The sequence below is a fragment of the Peromyscus californicus genome, unplaced genomic scaffold (assembly GCF_007827085.1).
Source record: "Peromyscus californicus insignis strain IS unplaced genomic scaffold, ASM782708v3 Scaffold_9__1_contigs__length_137607984, whole genome shotgun sequence".
Taxonomy (NCBI): Eukaryota; Metazoa; Chordata; class Mammalia; order Rodentia; family Cricetidae; genus Peromyscus; species Peromyscus californicus.
This window is the reverse complement of record NW_026294617.1, coordinates 75,757,826-75,770,352: the sequence shown is the minus strand read 5'-3', so window position 1 is coordinate 75,770,352 and position 12,527 is coordinate 75,757,826. Positions and strand designations below refer to the sequence as shown.

The 12,527-nt window shown below is 45.5% G+C and overlaps 1 protein-coding gene across 13 annotated transcripts in view; it reads left to right on the top strand.

Annotated features, from left to right (window-relative positions):
- Nucleotides 1-12,527, top strand: part of LOC128105326 (myomegalin-like) — a 198,778-nt gene that overhangs the window by 58,115 nt on the left and 128,136 nt on the right. For 11 of the 13 annotated variants that reach the window (XM_052730389.1, XM_052730370.1, XM_052730380.1 and 8 more), the window contains exon 4: nt 7,472-7,582. The exons of the other annotated variants lie outside the window; for them this stretch is intronic. In XM_052730389.1, the coding sequence (XP_052586349.1) occupies nt 7,472-7,582 (111 nt within the window). The remainder of the gene's footprint in view (nt 1-7,471; nt 7,583-12,527) is intronic. 13 annotated transcript variants of the gene reach the window in all.

Genomic DNA, 12,527 nt, shown 5'->3' with positions numbered 1-12,527 from the left:
GCTACTAAAAAAGTTAACGTAGGCCGGGCGGTGGTGGTGCACGCCTTTAATCCCAGCACTTGGGAGGCAGAGCCAGGCGGATCTCTGTGAGTTCGAGGCCAGCCTGGTCTCCAAAGCGAGTTCCAGGAAAGGCGCAAAGCTACACAGAGAAACCCTGTCTCGAAAAACCAAAAAAAAAAAAAGTTAACGTATCTTTGCAAAATTGATAGCTGCCTCCTTGTAACTCTTAGTTGTGTTCTTTTTAGGACAGTTTTATTTGTAACTATGAGCTATTTCACAAGCAACAAGAATGTATACATGACAATAAGATAATTGTCCAGATAGCCACCCTCTATTTTTATCTACTTGTCTCGGGCAGACAAATAGAAGCTGCTGCTGCAAATGTGGCTCTGATGCTCTTGGCAGCCCCCTGAGGCCCACCCCCTGCCCCGCTACGTGCACACAGCTTTCTCATTTTCAACTTCTCTCAAGTTCCTCCAAATCAGAGTTAGAAAACAGCTCAGAGCTCAGATCTGAACCTAGGCTCAAAGGTGATTGGTTTTTCCCCCGCCACAAGTCCATACTGTTCCATCTGGATATAGTCTCATGTGATCACACATTATCTTTTAACACATGGATAATTAGCTCTCGGAGGTCTGCAGGTGCTTTTCTGGTTGTCCCTAACCAACTAGCTGACAAGAAGTCGAGGAAGGAAGGAAAGGTTTGGCTCGCAGTTTGGGAGGAGGTGTGGCAAGGAGAGCAGCTCTGGCTGGGAAGGGAGCACGAGGTGGATGGTTACATCCCACCCACAGGCAGGAAGCCCAGAGATAAATGTCTCAGTGGCTTCCTACTTTGTTCTTTTTCAGTCAGTCTGAGGCCCCAGCATGCTGCGTAGTATTTCCCACATTCAGGGGGTGTAGTATTTCCCACATTCCTCTTTAGTTAAACCTTTTTGGAAACTTCCTCATAGGGCTATCTCCTAGGTAATTTCAAATTCATCACATAGGGATACTTAAAACATTTTCCTTGGTTTTCCATTTAAACTTATTTAAAGCTACATTTCCTCACAAACAACACAAAATACGAAATATCACTGACATCCAGTTAGTTGCATTTAAATTATAGAATTTATATTACAGTTGAAAAAGATGAGTCTATTTGGGTGATTAATCAATTCTAGTGAAGAGGAACTATGTATTATTTGCTAACAAAATAATATGTCTTCAAGCAATTCCATTATAGGAGCTATCTGGGGGGTCTGAATATGATTAAGCAAATGTCAAGCTGAGTTTTTTAAAGACTGACTTGACAGTTGGTTATGTTAATGGAGCATGACATACGACAGCTGGGTGGTAATTCTCTTCCTACTGCTGGCATTGATGGAGTCATTATTACAGTCTTATTTCAAGACTGGACTAATATATTATGGAAGATGTGAAAGAAGAAACTCAGGAAGGAGCAGAGGAGGGCCATTTGTCTCTAGAAGGAAAATGTTTTGAAAGAGGAGTAAAGAATCTGAAGTGTGCTGTTGGGGACAGGAAGATCTAAGTGGAAGCGCTAAGAGCCTGCAGTTTACATTGAAAGCCCTGTGGATCTTCTGCAGACACACGGGCCTGGAGGCCCCGATGTTCTAGGTCAAGGATATACCCAGTGTGTGAGATTTTGCTTGCAAAGCTACAAAACAAAAGCAATAATCAAAAAACAAAAAAAGAAAGAAAGAAGGAAGGAAGGAAGGAGGGAAAGAAAGAAAAAGAAAGAAAGAAAGAAAGGAAAGAAGGAAGGAAGAAAGACGAAAGAAAGAAAGAGAGAGAAAGAAAGAAAGAAAGAAAGAAAGAAAGAAAGAAAGAAAGAAAGAAAGAAAGAGAAGAGAAAGAAAGAAAGAGAAAGAAGCGAGCAAGGAAAGAAAGGAAACAGCCTTGTTGCTGTGCAGTTCCTGGCCTTCCGTACCCACTTTCCTTCATCTTTTGTCCACATGGAGAACCAGGACCTGCCTCAGGGAGGAAACTCTCGAGTCCTCACCTGACATTAAGATCTCCTCAACAGGGTTCTCCCCAAGTGGTGCAGGGCCCTAGACTTGAGTCTCCTTAGCTCTCGGTGCTCTTGTTCAGCTTCCCCAAGCTGCCTCAGTCCATGCACACCCGATTCTTCCTTTAAGGATAAAGTACCCCTTCTCTGTGGAAGCTTCCTGACAACCTTCCCTGACTAATTCCTTTCATTCTTCCTACCTGTGGAGTTCGCAGTAGCCTTGGGTTATAATTTTTACACATTACTCCATATCATTTTAGAACTCTTATAGACAGTCCAGATTCTGCACTGATAACAATAGTTTGCTAGAATACTCTATGTATAAAACAACCTGTTTCTAAGGAGAAATGCCTTCAGGAATACAGATTGAATTTTATTATAATCAAACCCATCGAGAACAGAGAAGTTAGTAAGTTAATTCTTGGTCTGTTCTTTTATTCAGCACTCATTGATTGAGCACCTTCTGGATATTAGGTATCGTGTTTTGGTCCTGGTGATAAAACAGAGCCATCCCAGCTTTTTCCTGGAAAGCGCATGCTGATGGGGATAAACACGATAAATGGATAAATGAGAATCTAAGAGATTATAGTGGAATGGACTCTTTAAACAAAGGGTGCTAAGGAGCACTGGGATGAGGCGTGGGGTGGGCTGTAGTTTTAAATGAGGTGCTTCATAGGAAGAAGGTTCAACAGCTGTCTAGGGAAGGACCACACCACGCTGAAGGACCAGCCATCTCGGCAGCCCCGAGGAATGAGGCTCTTTACTGTTTTTGAGAAAGAACAAAAGGAGCCAGTGTGGCTGGAGCAGCCCTGTAGGTGGGAAGTACAGAAAAGGAAAGGACAGATTAGGGGGAGGTGAGGAGCTGGGCCCCACACCAGCCAGGGCCTGTGCTGTACGGGCTGATAAACCACCATCACTGTCTACATGGAGTTAGATGGGGCAGCTTCCTGTAGAAAGCAATATGGAGTGTTTCAGCAGGGCTCAGGGTGGATGACTGACAAGCCAGGGCAGAAGCGGGGGCACCAATGTAGGGAGCTATCAAGTGACTCGGGGGAGAAGTCATAGGATCCGGGGGGACACAGTGGAGACGCCGTGGACGCTGTGGTATAGGGCATCTGCAATATATATTTCTAATGCATGTGTATTATAAAGCGTAGGATTTGCAGATGCATGGGATGGTGCATGTGATAGAGAATGTCAGGAGTGACTCAAAGGTTTTGGCTTCACCAACTGTAAATCCTGAGTTGGAAATTGGAATGGGCTCCAATGAGGAAAGAGCATTTTCTGGGAATGATCAGGAATTCAGTTTTAGATATCACAAGTATGAGATGTTAATGTTCAAGCGGAGATTTCTACTTGTGGGGCAAACAGAAACCTCATGGAAGAGATTCTCCTGGGCATATAAACTTAGGAAGGTAAGTGAACAAAATAACATTTTTCTATAATTACCATTTTAAGACAGTGTGATTTCTTTGGAACTATTAAAACAAACCCTTACAAAGTTTCAAAGTCAACAGGGGACATGGAGGCAGATTCTTTTCTTGAGGTCACAAGGTTTATTTAACACTGGAGAAACTGTGCTGGGGTCTGAAGGGAATGGGGTGGGTTTCACACAGTCCAGAGGAGCAATGGAGACTATTTTCAGGCTTTGGGGGAAAGGAAGGGACAGTGTCTTACACTGTGGAGCTGTGAGGAAGAGTCTAGTTGACTTAGGGGAGTGAGGGAGGCATGGAGGAGGGGCACGTTTAGCTGAGGTGTATTCATTATAAGGCCAGCTGGAAGGGGGCAGTGTGCCCTAGTCCTCTGTGTTCGAAGTATGAAGTTCTTGGTGCCTGTCATCCTCCTGAATCGACATTAGGAGGAAAATTTGGGCAAGCTAACCCATTCATGAACTCCACTGATGATTTAGGGAGTGCTTTATAGATACTAAGCTAAGAGAACGAAGGCACAAACCGTTCCCTGCCAGCCCCCAGGCAACTCTCCTTTGGTGGAAATCATTGTAGACAGCCTGTAGCCGCACTGCTGGATTAGTGTCACCGCAGAAGTGCTTTTCCGTTGCTACAGAGGCTGAAAAAGCAGACACGTGACTCAGCGGCCCTTTACTAGGGTGGCCATAGATAACTGGGGAGGTCAGAGTTTACATGAAAAGTCAAATAATTCTAGTCTCAGTAATCCACCCAAATGATAAAAGCGACATCAACAGGCCCCGGATGAACACTTGGTGATGTGTTTGCCTTACTGGGAGGTCAGAAAGGAAAGATGGCCAGGGTAGAGAAGGTGTGACTTCTTTTTTAGGGATTTCCAACTGAGGCTTAACAAAGGAAAAGAAGTGGGATGTCTTAAAGAAATGTGATAACGTTTTCTCTTTAGCCTAAGAGATGGATGAGATGCCCATGAAGGGCTCTGACAAGATCTGAGTTCTGAAGGCATTTCCTTGGCTCTGAAGGGCAGATGGCTATGGCAGAGTCTCGCAGACATGGCTGGGCTCATGCAGATGTGTTTGTCATGAAGTCTGTCATGAGGACGGGAAGATTAAGTGGCTCTTTAGCAAAACATTGTGTGTGGGGGGCTAGGTCTTCAGCAAAGGACCTAAGCCAGGATGTCACTTGGGGGATAAAAGTATAGCACTAAAAGTGGATTAAACTCTCTGGGGGAGAAAGTGTGGAGAGAAAGAAAACTCAGAAAGGTAAAGACTTACCATCATATAAGTGATGACGCTAATGGACTGGCCCAAAACAAAGCATACGAAACAAATCAACCGAGCAAGCGCCACAGGAAAGGGCAGGGGAGAAGGAAAGAGGGAAAAAGGGAAATAGGAATACCGTGCAGGAAAATCCCAGCTGCATGGGAGTACCCTGAATCCTTACCTACTTCCATTTCCTTAATTAGAACCTTTTATGAAATTATTGTATGTGACTTAAAAAAAAGTATCCCAGTAGACAGCCAAAGCCTAACCACACACTAACTACAATCTGCCAATCTGACCCACCTTGAGCAGAGGGAAGTGACCATAGCCATCACCCCTTAGGAGTTTAGACCAGAAAAGGGCTTAAAGATCACTCTGTCCCCAGCCATTTCATTTTCCAGATGAGGAGGGCTCTGTGTCCAGAGAAGGACATCTTCAGGTCACACAGATATTTAATAACAGAACTGGTACCAGGAAGTGTGTTGGTGTGTGTGTGAGACATAGCCTTATTATGTTGTCCAGGCTGGCCTCAAACCAGTAATCCTCCTGCCTCAGCCTCCTAAGAGGCTGGGATTACAGGACCACACCACAGTGCCTCAGAAAGGTGTGTTTTGAGCTTTGACTTTGGTCCTCCTTGTCACTAACTCTCAATGAAAGTTAAGGATTTAATGAACATGTAAAATTTTTGTGTGCAGATTTTTAAGTGAGTAGATTTTTTTTTAATGTGAAGTATTTTTGGCTTACAACGATAGGACACGTGTTCCCCTCTTACAATCTTCTCTTCTTAGAAAAACGGACTCTCCCCTTGCACAGTTCTAGTTCTGCGCTCCTGAAGCCGCCTAGTTTACTCAAACTACTCTGTCTGTCTGTCATGGCCAAGTGCAAGTTCAGTTGCTGGCAGAGCATTCTCCATTAGCCTCCCAGTCAGAATCAATCATTCTTCGTTCTGCGTTCCCTTAGAGTCAATGGTTTTCAGACTATACGTTAAGATTTATCTATCCACTGTGCAGTCAGTCAATTTAGCAAGCAGGTCACTCCCAGAAAGAGAAATAGAAAATATCAGATTATAATGCATAATTGAATAATGTGTGTGTGTGTGTGTGTGTGTGTTTCAGTGCACAATATAAAAAGTTTGAAAGACACAGATTTGAAAGATTACAGCATAGAACACACCTTATCATGTGACCAACTGTGTGGCCGCTCTGCTCTTGGGGGGTGTGGCTATCTTCACCTTTGTTGGTTTTTTTGTTTGTTTGTTTTGTTTTTCCAGGATAGGGTTTCATTTTGTAGTCTTGGCTGTCCTGGAACTTGCTCTGTAAACTAGGCTGGCCCCGAAATCACAGAGGTCTGCCTCCCATCCGCTGGGATTAAAGGCATGTGCCACCACAGCCCGGCTATGTATGCAACCTCTGATACTGGATAATGACAGGCACCAAGGTTGACTGGAATCATTATGAAGGTCCAGAAAGAATGGGAAAAGATGAAAAGTAGGTAGTGGAAAAGAAGTGGATGCTTGGATTAAATATAAAAATTTTAGATTTCCTTTATCTCAGATGTTAATAGTAATTTTTCCAACTTGGTATTACCAAATCAAGAACCTCTTTTGGGATCAGTGCTTTGGGGCTGTCTCCCAGTCACCTTCAAAGTCCCATGTGATGTGGTATAAATAATACTTCCTGCTAATGTTGCAGCTGTCACTCAAGGATCTTAATTTGCTTTATGAGCAGGATCTGGTGATGATGGCCTGGCTCCATTAGGCAGGTGCGGGAGTTAAGAACCAGTGAGTGGCTGAAATCTCTAGTCTCCAGGATGTCGGCTGCCCCTACTCCCTGCACCCCCCCACACCCCCCCACCCCCGCATGGACTCCTACACTTATTCCCCAGAGGGAGGAACCCTTGGGCCTCCCTCTGCGGAAGCTCCACTGAAAAACAGTTTGCAAAGATCCCACTCAGCCAAGATTCATCCTTTCTTTCGGGTGTGTGGTGTGTATCAGGGAGCAGAGAGCATGGGAATAAAGGCTATGAGCCCACAGCCCTGGGACTGAACATGGACAGGGAGAAAGACTGGAGGACACTGGTCGAGGCAGAGCTCTGGATCATTAAAGGAATTGGACTCCTCTCTGGTCGGTAGCGCCTTAAGATCTGCACCTGGTAGAAAGAGGCTACTTGGCTCTGTCCGCTATTCTGTGGGTCATTGTGTGGACATGTGCTCTCTCGATAGCAACCTTATTTCTTGTTTCTGTCTGCCAACCCCCTCCCCCTAACCCTTCCAGTTCCCTCTTGCCTTTGCAACCCCAGTGCCACATTAACCACCCCCTTCCCATTTCCGGGAATGGGGGGAGGGGGGTCAGTCCCTCTCTTTCCAAAAAGCTAACTGCCCACTCTAGGGCCTAGAGGCGCGCGGGGAGTGGGGGGGCTGTGGGGGGGGGGGCAGGGTGACAGCTCTGTCCTGGAGTCAGGTTACTGCCACTTGTGTCTGAGTTCACACAGCATGTTCCTCCGTCAGGGATTCCGCAAATATCTCCCCGGGGTAAAAAAAGAAAGCGCGCTGCGCTCCAGCACCCAGAGCAGAGAGAGCCCGGGCAGTCCCAGGTCCTGGAGCGCACCAGCAGGGGCTATGTCGCCTTAGCCTCCAGGGTCCCGCGGCCTCAGCAGCGTCCCAGCCCGCCAGCTCCATGCCGCGGCGAAGCTGCACCGTGTTCCTGGGGTGAGGGGGCGATTGGGCATGCTCCTCCCCATGGGTCGCCCACCATGTCTAATGGATATCGCACTCTGTCCCAGCACCTCAATGACCTGAAGAAGGAGAACTTCAGCCTCAAGCTGCGCATCTACTTCCTGGAGGAGCGCATGCAACAGAAGTATGAGGCCAGCCGGGAGGACGTCTACAAGCGGGTGAGTGAGTGTGCGGCAGGGGAGTGCGCGCAACGCGGACTGCTAGTCTAGACTGCTTGTCTAGCTCAGCGCGAGGAACAGAGCTTCCCCGTGACCTCGGACAAGCCCATTCCCCTCTCTGGGGCCGGCTTTCCTCCTCCTTCCTCTTCAGCGGGAGGGGGGCTGTGCAAAGCAAGAGCCTCCAAACCCTGTGGCGACACAGCCGGGCTAAAATGTGGATTCTGTGTGCACCACAGACAACTCCAACTTTAGGGCTGGATGGGGGAAGCACAGAAATTTGCATTTTAAACGGAGCGTGGAGGAAATGACTCAGACTACACATTCTCCTAAAGGCCTTTTCCAGCTCCAGGTCTTGGGAGGAAATATGGTGGTGTGAAGAAACCACTTAGGATACATTCTTTTCTTGAGAAATCCGTGTTTTCCTTTGAAGGTGTTCAGACAGATACACGTTTGAAACAGAATATGAGGCATTTCAGTCCTAGAACTGTTTGCCCTAGAATGAAAAAGAGGGTACCCACGGAACAGTGGAGTGAGGTAGGAGGGAGACCGGACCTCCCAGGTACCCAGGGCTGCTTTGATTGGTGTGTGTGAGTTGGCAGAGCTGGGGGTGAGATGAGACAGCATGTTGGTAAGAGGACTTTAAGTCCTGATGGGTTACAAGGATTGAGTTTCCTGGCTGGTCACTACACTGATTTCCTCAGGCCTCTTAGGGTCTGAGCAAGAGGATCTGAAGTAGTGCAGGTGTCTGGTGTCTGGTTGCCACAGATTTGACCAAAGTTCCCTTCTAAATGCCCAGCCGTTTGCACCAAAGAGCTACACAAGCATTACCTTGACTGAGAAGGCTGGGGAGCAATAGAAGCCACTGGAGAGCATCTGGATCTGAGAAACAACCTCACGTTGTTTCTGTGAGACCTCCATGATTCTTTGGTCAATTCTGTTAATATGGACTGCTAAATCTGAGACAGGCTGGCGGTGATATCCATGAGATTTCAGTGTTTGGTAGATTCAATTGATGTGTACTGTTAATTCTGGGAGATTTAGTCCGTTCCCTCTTTTCTGAATGTCCATGTTTTAATCTTCCTCTCCCTGAGAACTCCTCCGGGGTCATCGTTATCTTTTCTATGGCTGTATAGTGAGTGAGTGTGTCTCCTGGGAAGCTGCCAGAGGTCCAGGGGACTTGATGACTTGATAACGCAGATGGGGAGGATGCATGGTAGCGTGGGCCTCGGCGTAGAACTATTGAACAAATTTCTTCACTGTGTAGCAGGAGGAAGTGTTTCCGTGAACTGTCCCCAAAGCAGGGCAGAAGGGGCAGCTTGTAGATCATCGGAGGGAAAGGGTTTTCTTTCACCCCCAACCAGGTGACTACTGCTTGGCTCCTTTGGCCCTCATTCTCTGCTCTTTATTGGCTAAAGGTGGAATGCTTCAGGAAATGCTTTGTGTGGGATGAGAGAGGGCACCATCTCTCTCTGGAAAAGTGATTCACTGGATTATGGCAGCTGCCTCAGGGGATAGGGGAGGGAGTCACAGCACAAAGTCACAGGTAGAGGGGACAATCCTTTTACTGGTTCCATCTTGCCATTGGGTGGCATGCAGGTAACTGTGATCTGTCTCCATTTGGTCTTATGTGAACACAGTGGGCAGGCAGCCGTTGTCTCATATGGTTCCGGGCATGTGTTTCCTTTTGTCCTATCTCACCCAGCTTTTGTTCAGCCTGCCCGTCACATTCCTCTTCCCTGTTGGTGACAGTTCCTGGAAACCACTAAAGCAGTGGTTCCCAACCTTCCTAACGCTTCGACACTTTAATAAAGTTCCTTATGTGGTGTTGACGCCCAACCATACAATTATTTCATTGCTACTTCACAACTGTAATTTTGCTACTGCTATGAATTGCAATGTAAATATTTGGTATGCAGGATAGCCGATAGGTGACCTCCAGAGGGGTCGCGACCCACAGGTTGAGAGATCATGCTGGGTTAAGGGCTGAGAAGACAGCTCAGCTGGTGGGGTGCTTGCCTAGCATGCCTGAGGTCCTGGGTTTGATCCCCAGCACCGTATAACCTGGCCATAGTCGTGCATACCAATAGTCTTAGTACTCTGGAGGTGGAGGCAAAGGGTATAAAGTTCAAGATGATCTTGGGCTATGGAAGCCAACTTGGCTTATGAGACAAGGCTTATGTTTAAAAAATAAAAGACTTGGATTAAATGTTCATTTTATCTGGAGGGTAGAACACATTGAGATCTCAGTGTGTACCCTTGGCTGGCCTCAAAGTTGTAATTGTCTTGCTTCAACCCCTTGAGCGCTGGCAACAGAGGAATGAATCACGGCACCCATCTTGCCAATTTGTAAAATTGAATTTATTTTTATTTCATGGACATTGATGTTTTGCCTTCATGTACATCTGTGTGAGTATGTCGGATACCCTAGAACTGGAGTTATAGACAGTTGTGAGCTGCCGAATAGATGCTGGGAATTGAACTCTTGGTCTTCTGGATGAGCAGCCAATGCTCTTAACCACTGAGCCAGCCCCCTAGCTTGCCATTTTTGATGATATAATATCATAGGTGAAAAGAAATCTATCCCAGTGTGTAGTGGTGAGGGATTGATAAAAATCAGGCAAGTTTTTTTTTTTTTTTTTTTTTTTTTTTTTTTTTTTTTTAAGTTTTGTTTTGATAGAAGAACCAGGGACTCAGGAAACACTGTACCAAGAACCAGGCACCTGCTGGACAAGCTGCTTCCCTTCTGCAAACCCGCTCCAGCCGCCACAGAACTGACATTCAGGATAGTGCTGCAGGCACTGAGACTCATTTGTTGTATGAATAAGTAACAGTTTCCATGAGCTGCTTTGTAAACGGGGTAATGTCCCATTTCTAAGAGAGGGTCATCATTATATACTTGCTGGTAGTTATTGCGGTATTTAAAAAAATGAAAAAGAGAGCCGGGCGGTGGTGGCGCACGCCTTTAATCCCAGCACTCGGGAGGCAGAGGCAGGTGGATCTTTGTGAGTTCGAGGCCAGCCTGGTCTCCAAAGCGAGTTCCAGGAAAGGCGCAAAGCTACACAGAGAAACCCTGTCTCGAAAAACCAAAAAAAAAAAAAAAAAAAAAAAAATGAAAAAGAGGTTCGACTCTTTATAATACGGCCAGAGCAACTCATCTTCTGCTCATGCTTGTTACTTACATGATGGCTTCTTTAGGTTAGGAAGATTAGTTAGTCGTGAAGAGACAGCAGGGGTCACATGCCTAGCAGCACACAGAAAGTCAAGAGGTTCTGATGCCGTCTGTTACTATACTTAGATTGATTTCTCTTGCATGTTGGACAAACATTTCTTTAAAAATGAAAGTATAAAGCTACACCCAGTTAAGTTAGAATCTCTGCAAAAATGTGCGTGTTGTACAAGTAATTCTTTAAAGAAAACCAATGCTTATGAACATATGTACTACAAATCTATTGTAGATAGACTTTTTTTTTTTAGATTTTGGTACTTAAGAGGGAAAAATTACTGTCTTAGTGTGAGACAATCAAACATCCCACCACGACAGCTTCCGGGAAACTGGGAGAACGGGACTGGGAAGAGGGTCTGTGCTTCTCTTTCCAAGTGTCAAGTCTTCCTTAGGTAGTTGATTGATGATTTAGAGAGAGAGAGACAGAGACAGAGGAGAGGGACAGACAGAGATAGAGGAGAGGGAGAGACAGAGATAGAGGAGAGACAGAGACAAGGAGAGACAGAGGAGAGGGGGCCTGGATAAATTCTTCATTGTGAGGGAAGCTACATGGAATTTTTTTCCTGTAAGAGAATCTGTAAAAGCTAGAGTTATGCCAAAGCCTCAAATTATCAATTTAAAAGCAAATTTTAAAAGTGCTCTAGAGTTTCTTTCTTTTAGACCTTTTAGAGAACTGAGAAAGTAAAATTAAAAATCATACCAGTCATGGGTTTATTAAAGAATATTGAGTTACACATAAAAATTGGTTCTTTGAAACTAGCTACTATGTGTTTAATATTAAATAAAGTATCCTTGAAGCTTCAGTTTTTGTAAATATTAATAATAATTTCATATATATACTTTTTTTTTTTGCAATTTAGAGTTATGTTTGCCTTTGATTCCTGAACTTCCAGTTTATTGTGAAATCATTTCTTTTCCCTCACTGTGGAGCATGGCCTGGCTGAATCTTTTTTTTAATTAATTAAAAAATTAATGGACCACATCAGAGACAGCCCCTGCTCCTAGCTAGGAGTCCCACAAAGGACTAAGCAACACAACTGTAACAGATGTGCAGAAAGACCTAGGTCAGTCCCATTTTCCCATTCTGGCTCCCTGGTCTCTGTGAGCCCCTATGAGCCCAGGTTAGTTGATTCTGTGGGTTTTCTGGTCGTGTTCTTGATCCCTCTGGCTCCTACCTTCAGCACAAACAGGAACATACACCTATGTGTTTAGGGACTACTGCCCCTCATGGTACCATACCGTAATTGTAGGTTCAGTTCTGTGGGGGAAAGGATGGGTTATCATTTTGACAATGTAAATCAAGCTAAGAAGTAACCACTGCCAGGCTTATAGCTATAGACTCCCGACCTGTGGGTCAAAAGAAAGAGAGATAACCCTGCAGGTGGTCCACAGCTAGGTATGGCCCACTCCTTGCAGGACAGACTTCGCAGCATGGCCAGACAGCAGCTGCTGTGTAAGTAGTGTCTGGGTGGAGTCTTGGCTGACCTGCTCATTTTTATTACCTAATCCTGCATCTTCTCATATTAGCTGAATGTGCCCAGCCCTGGAATGTGTGAGATCCACTGCTGTGTGATCAACATGTGGTCATCAAACAGCACTCTGAAAACCACCAGCCATGGTGATTAGTTTCTTGCCCTTGCCCAGACTTCTGTGCTTTTCAAAAGCCTACGGGTTGCACTCTAAAAGTGGAATTTAAAATGTGACGAGGCTAGGTCCAACAGC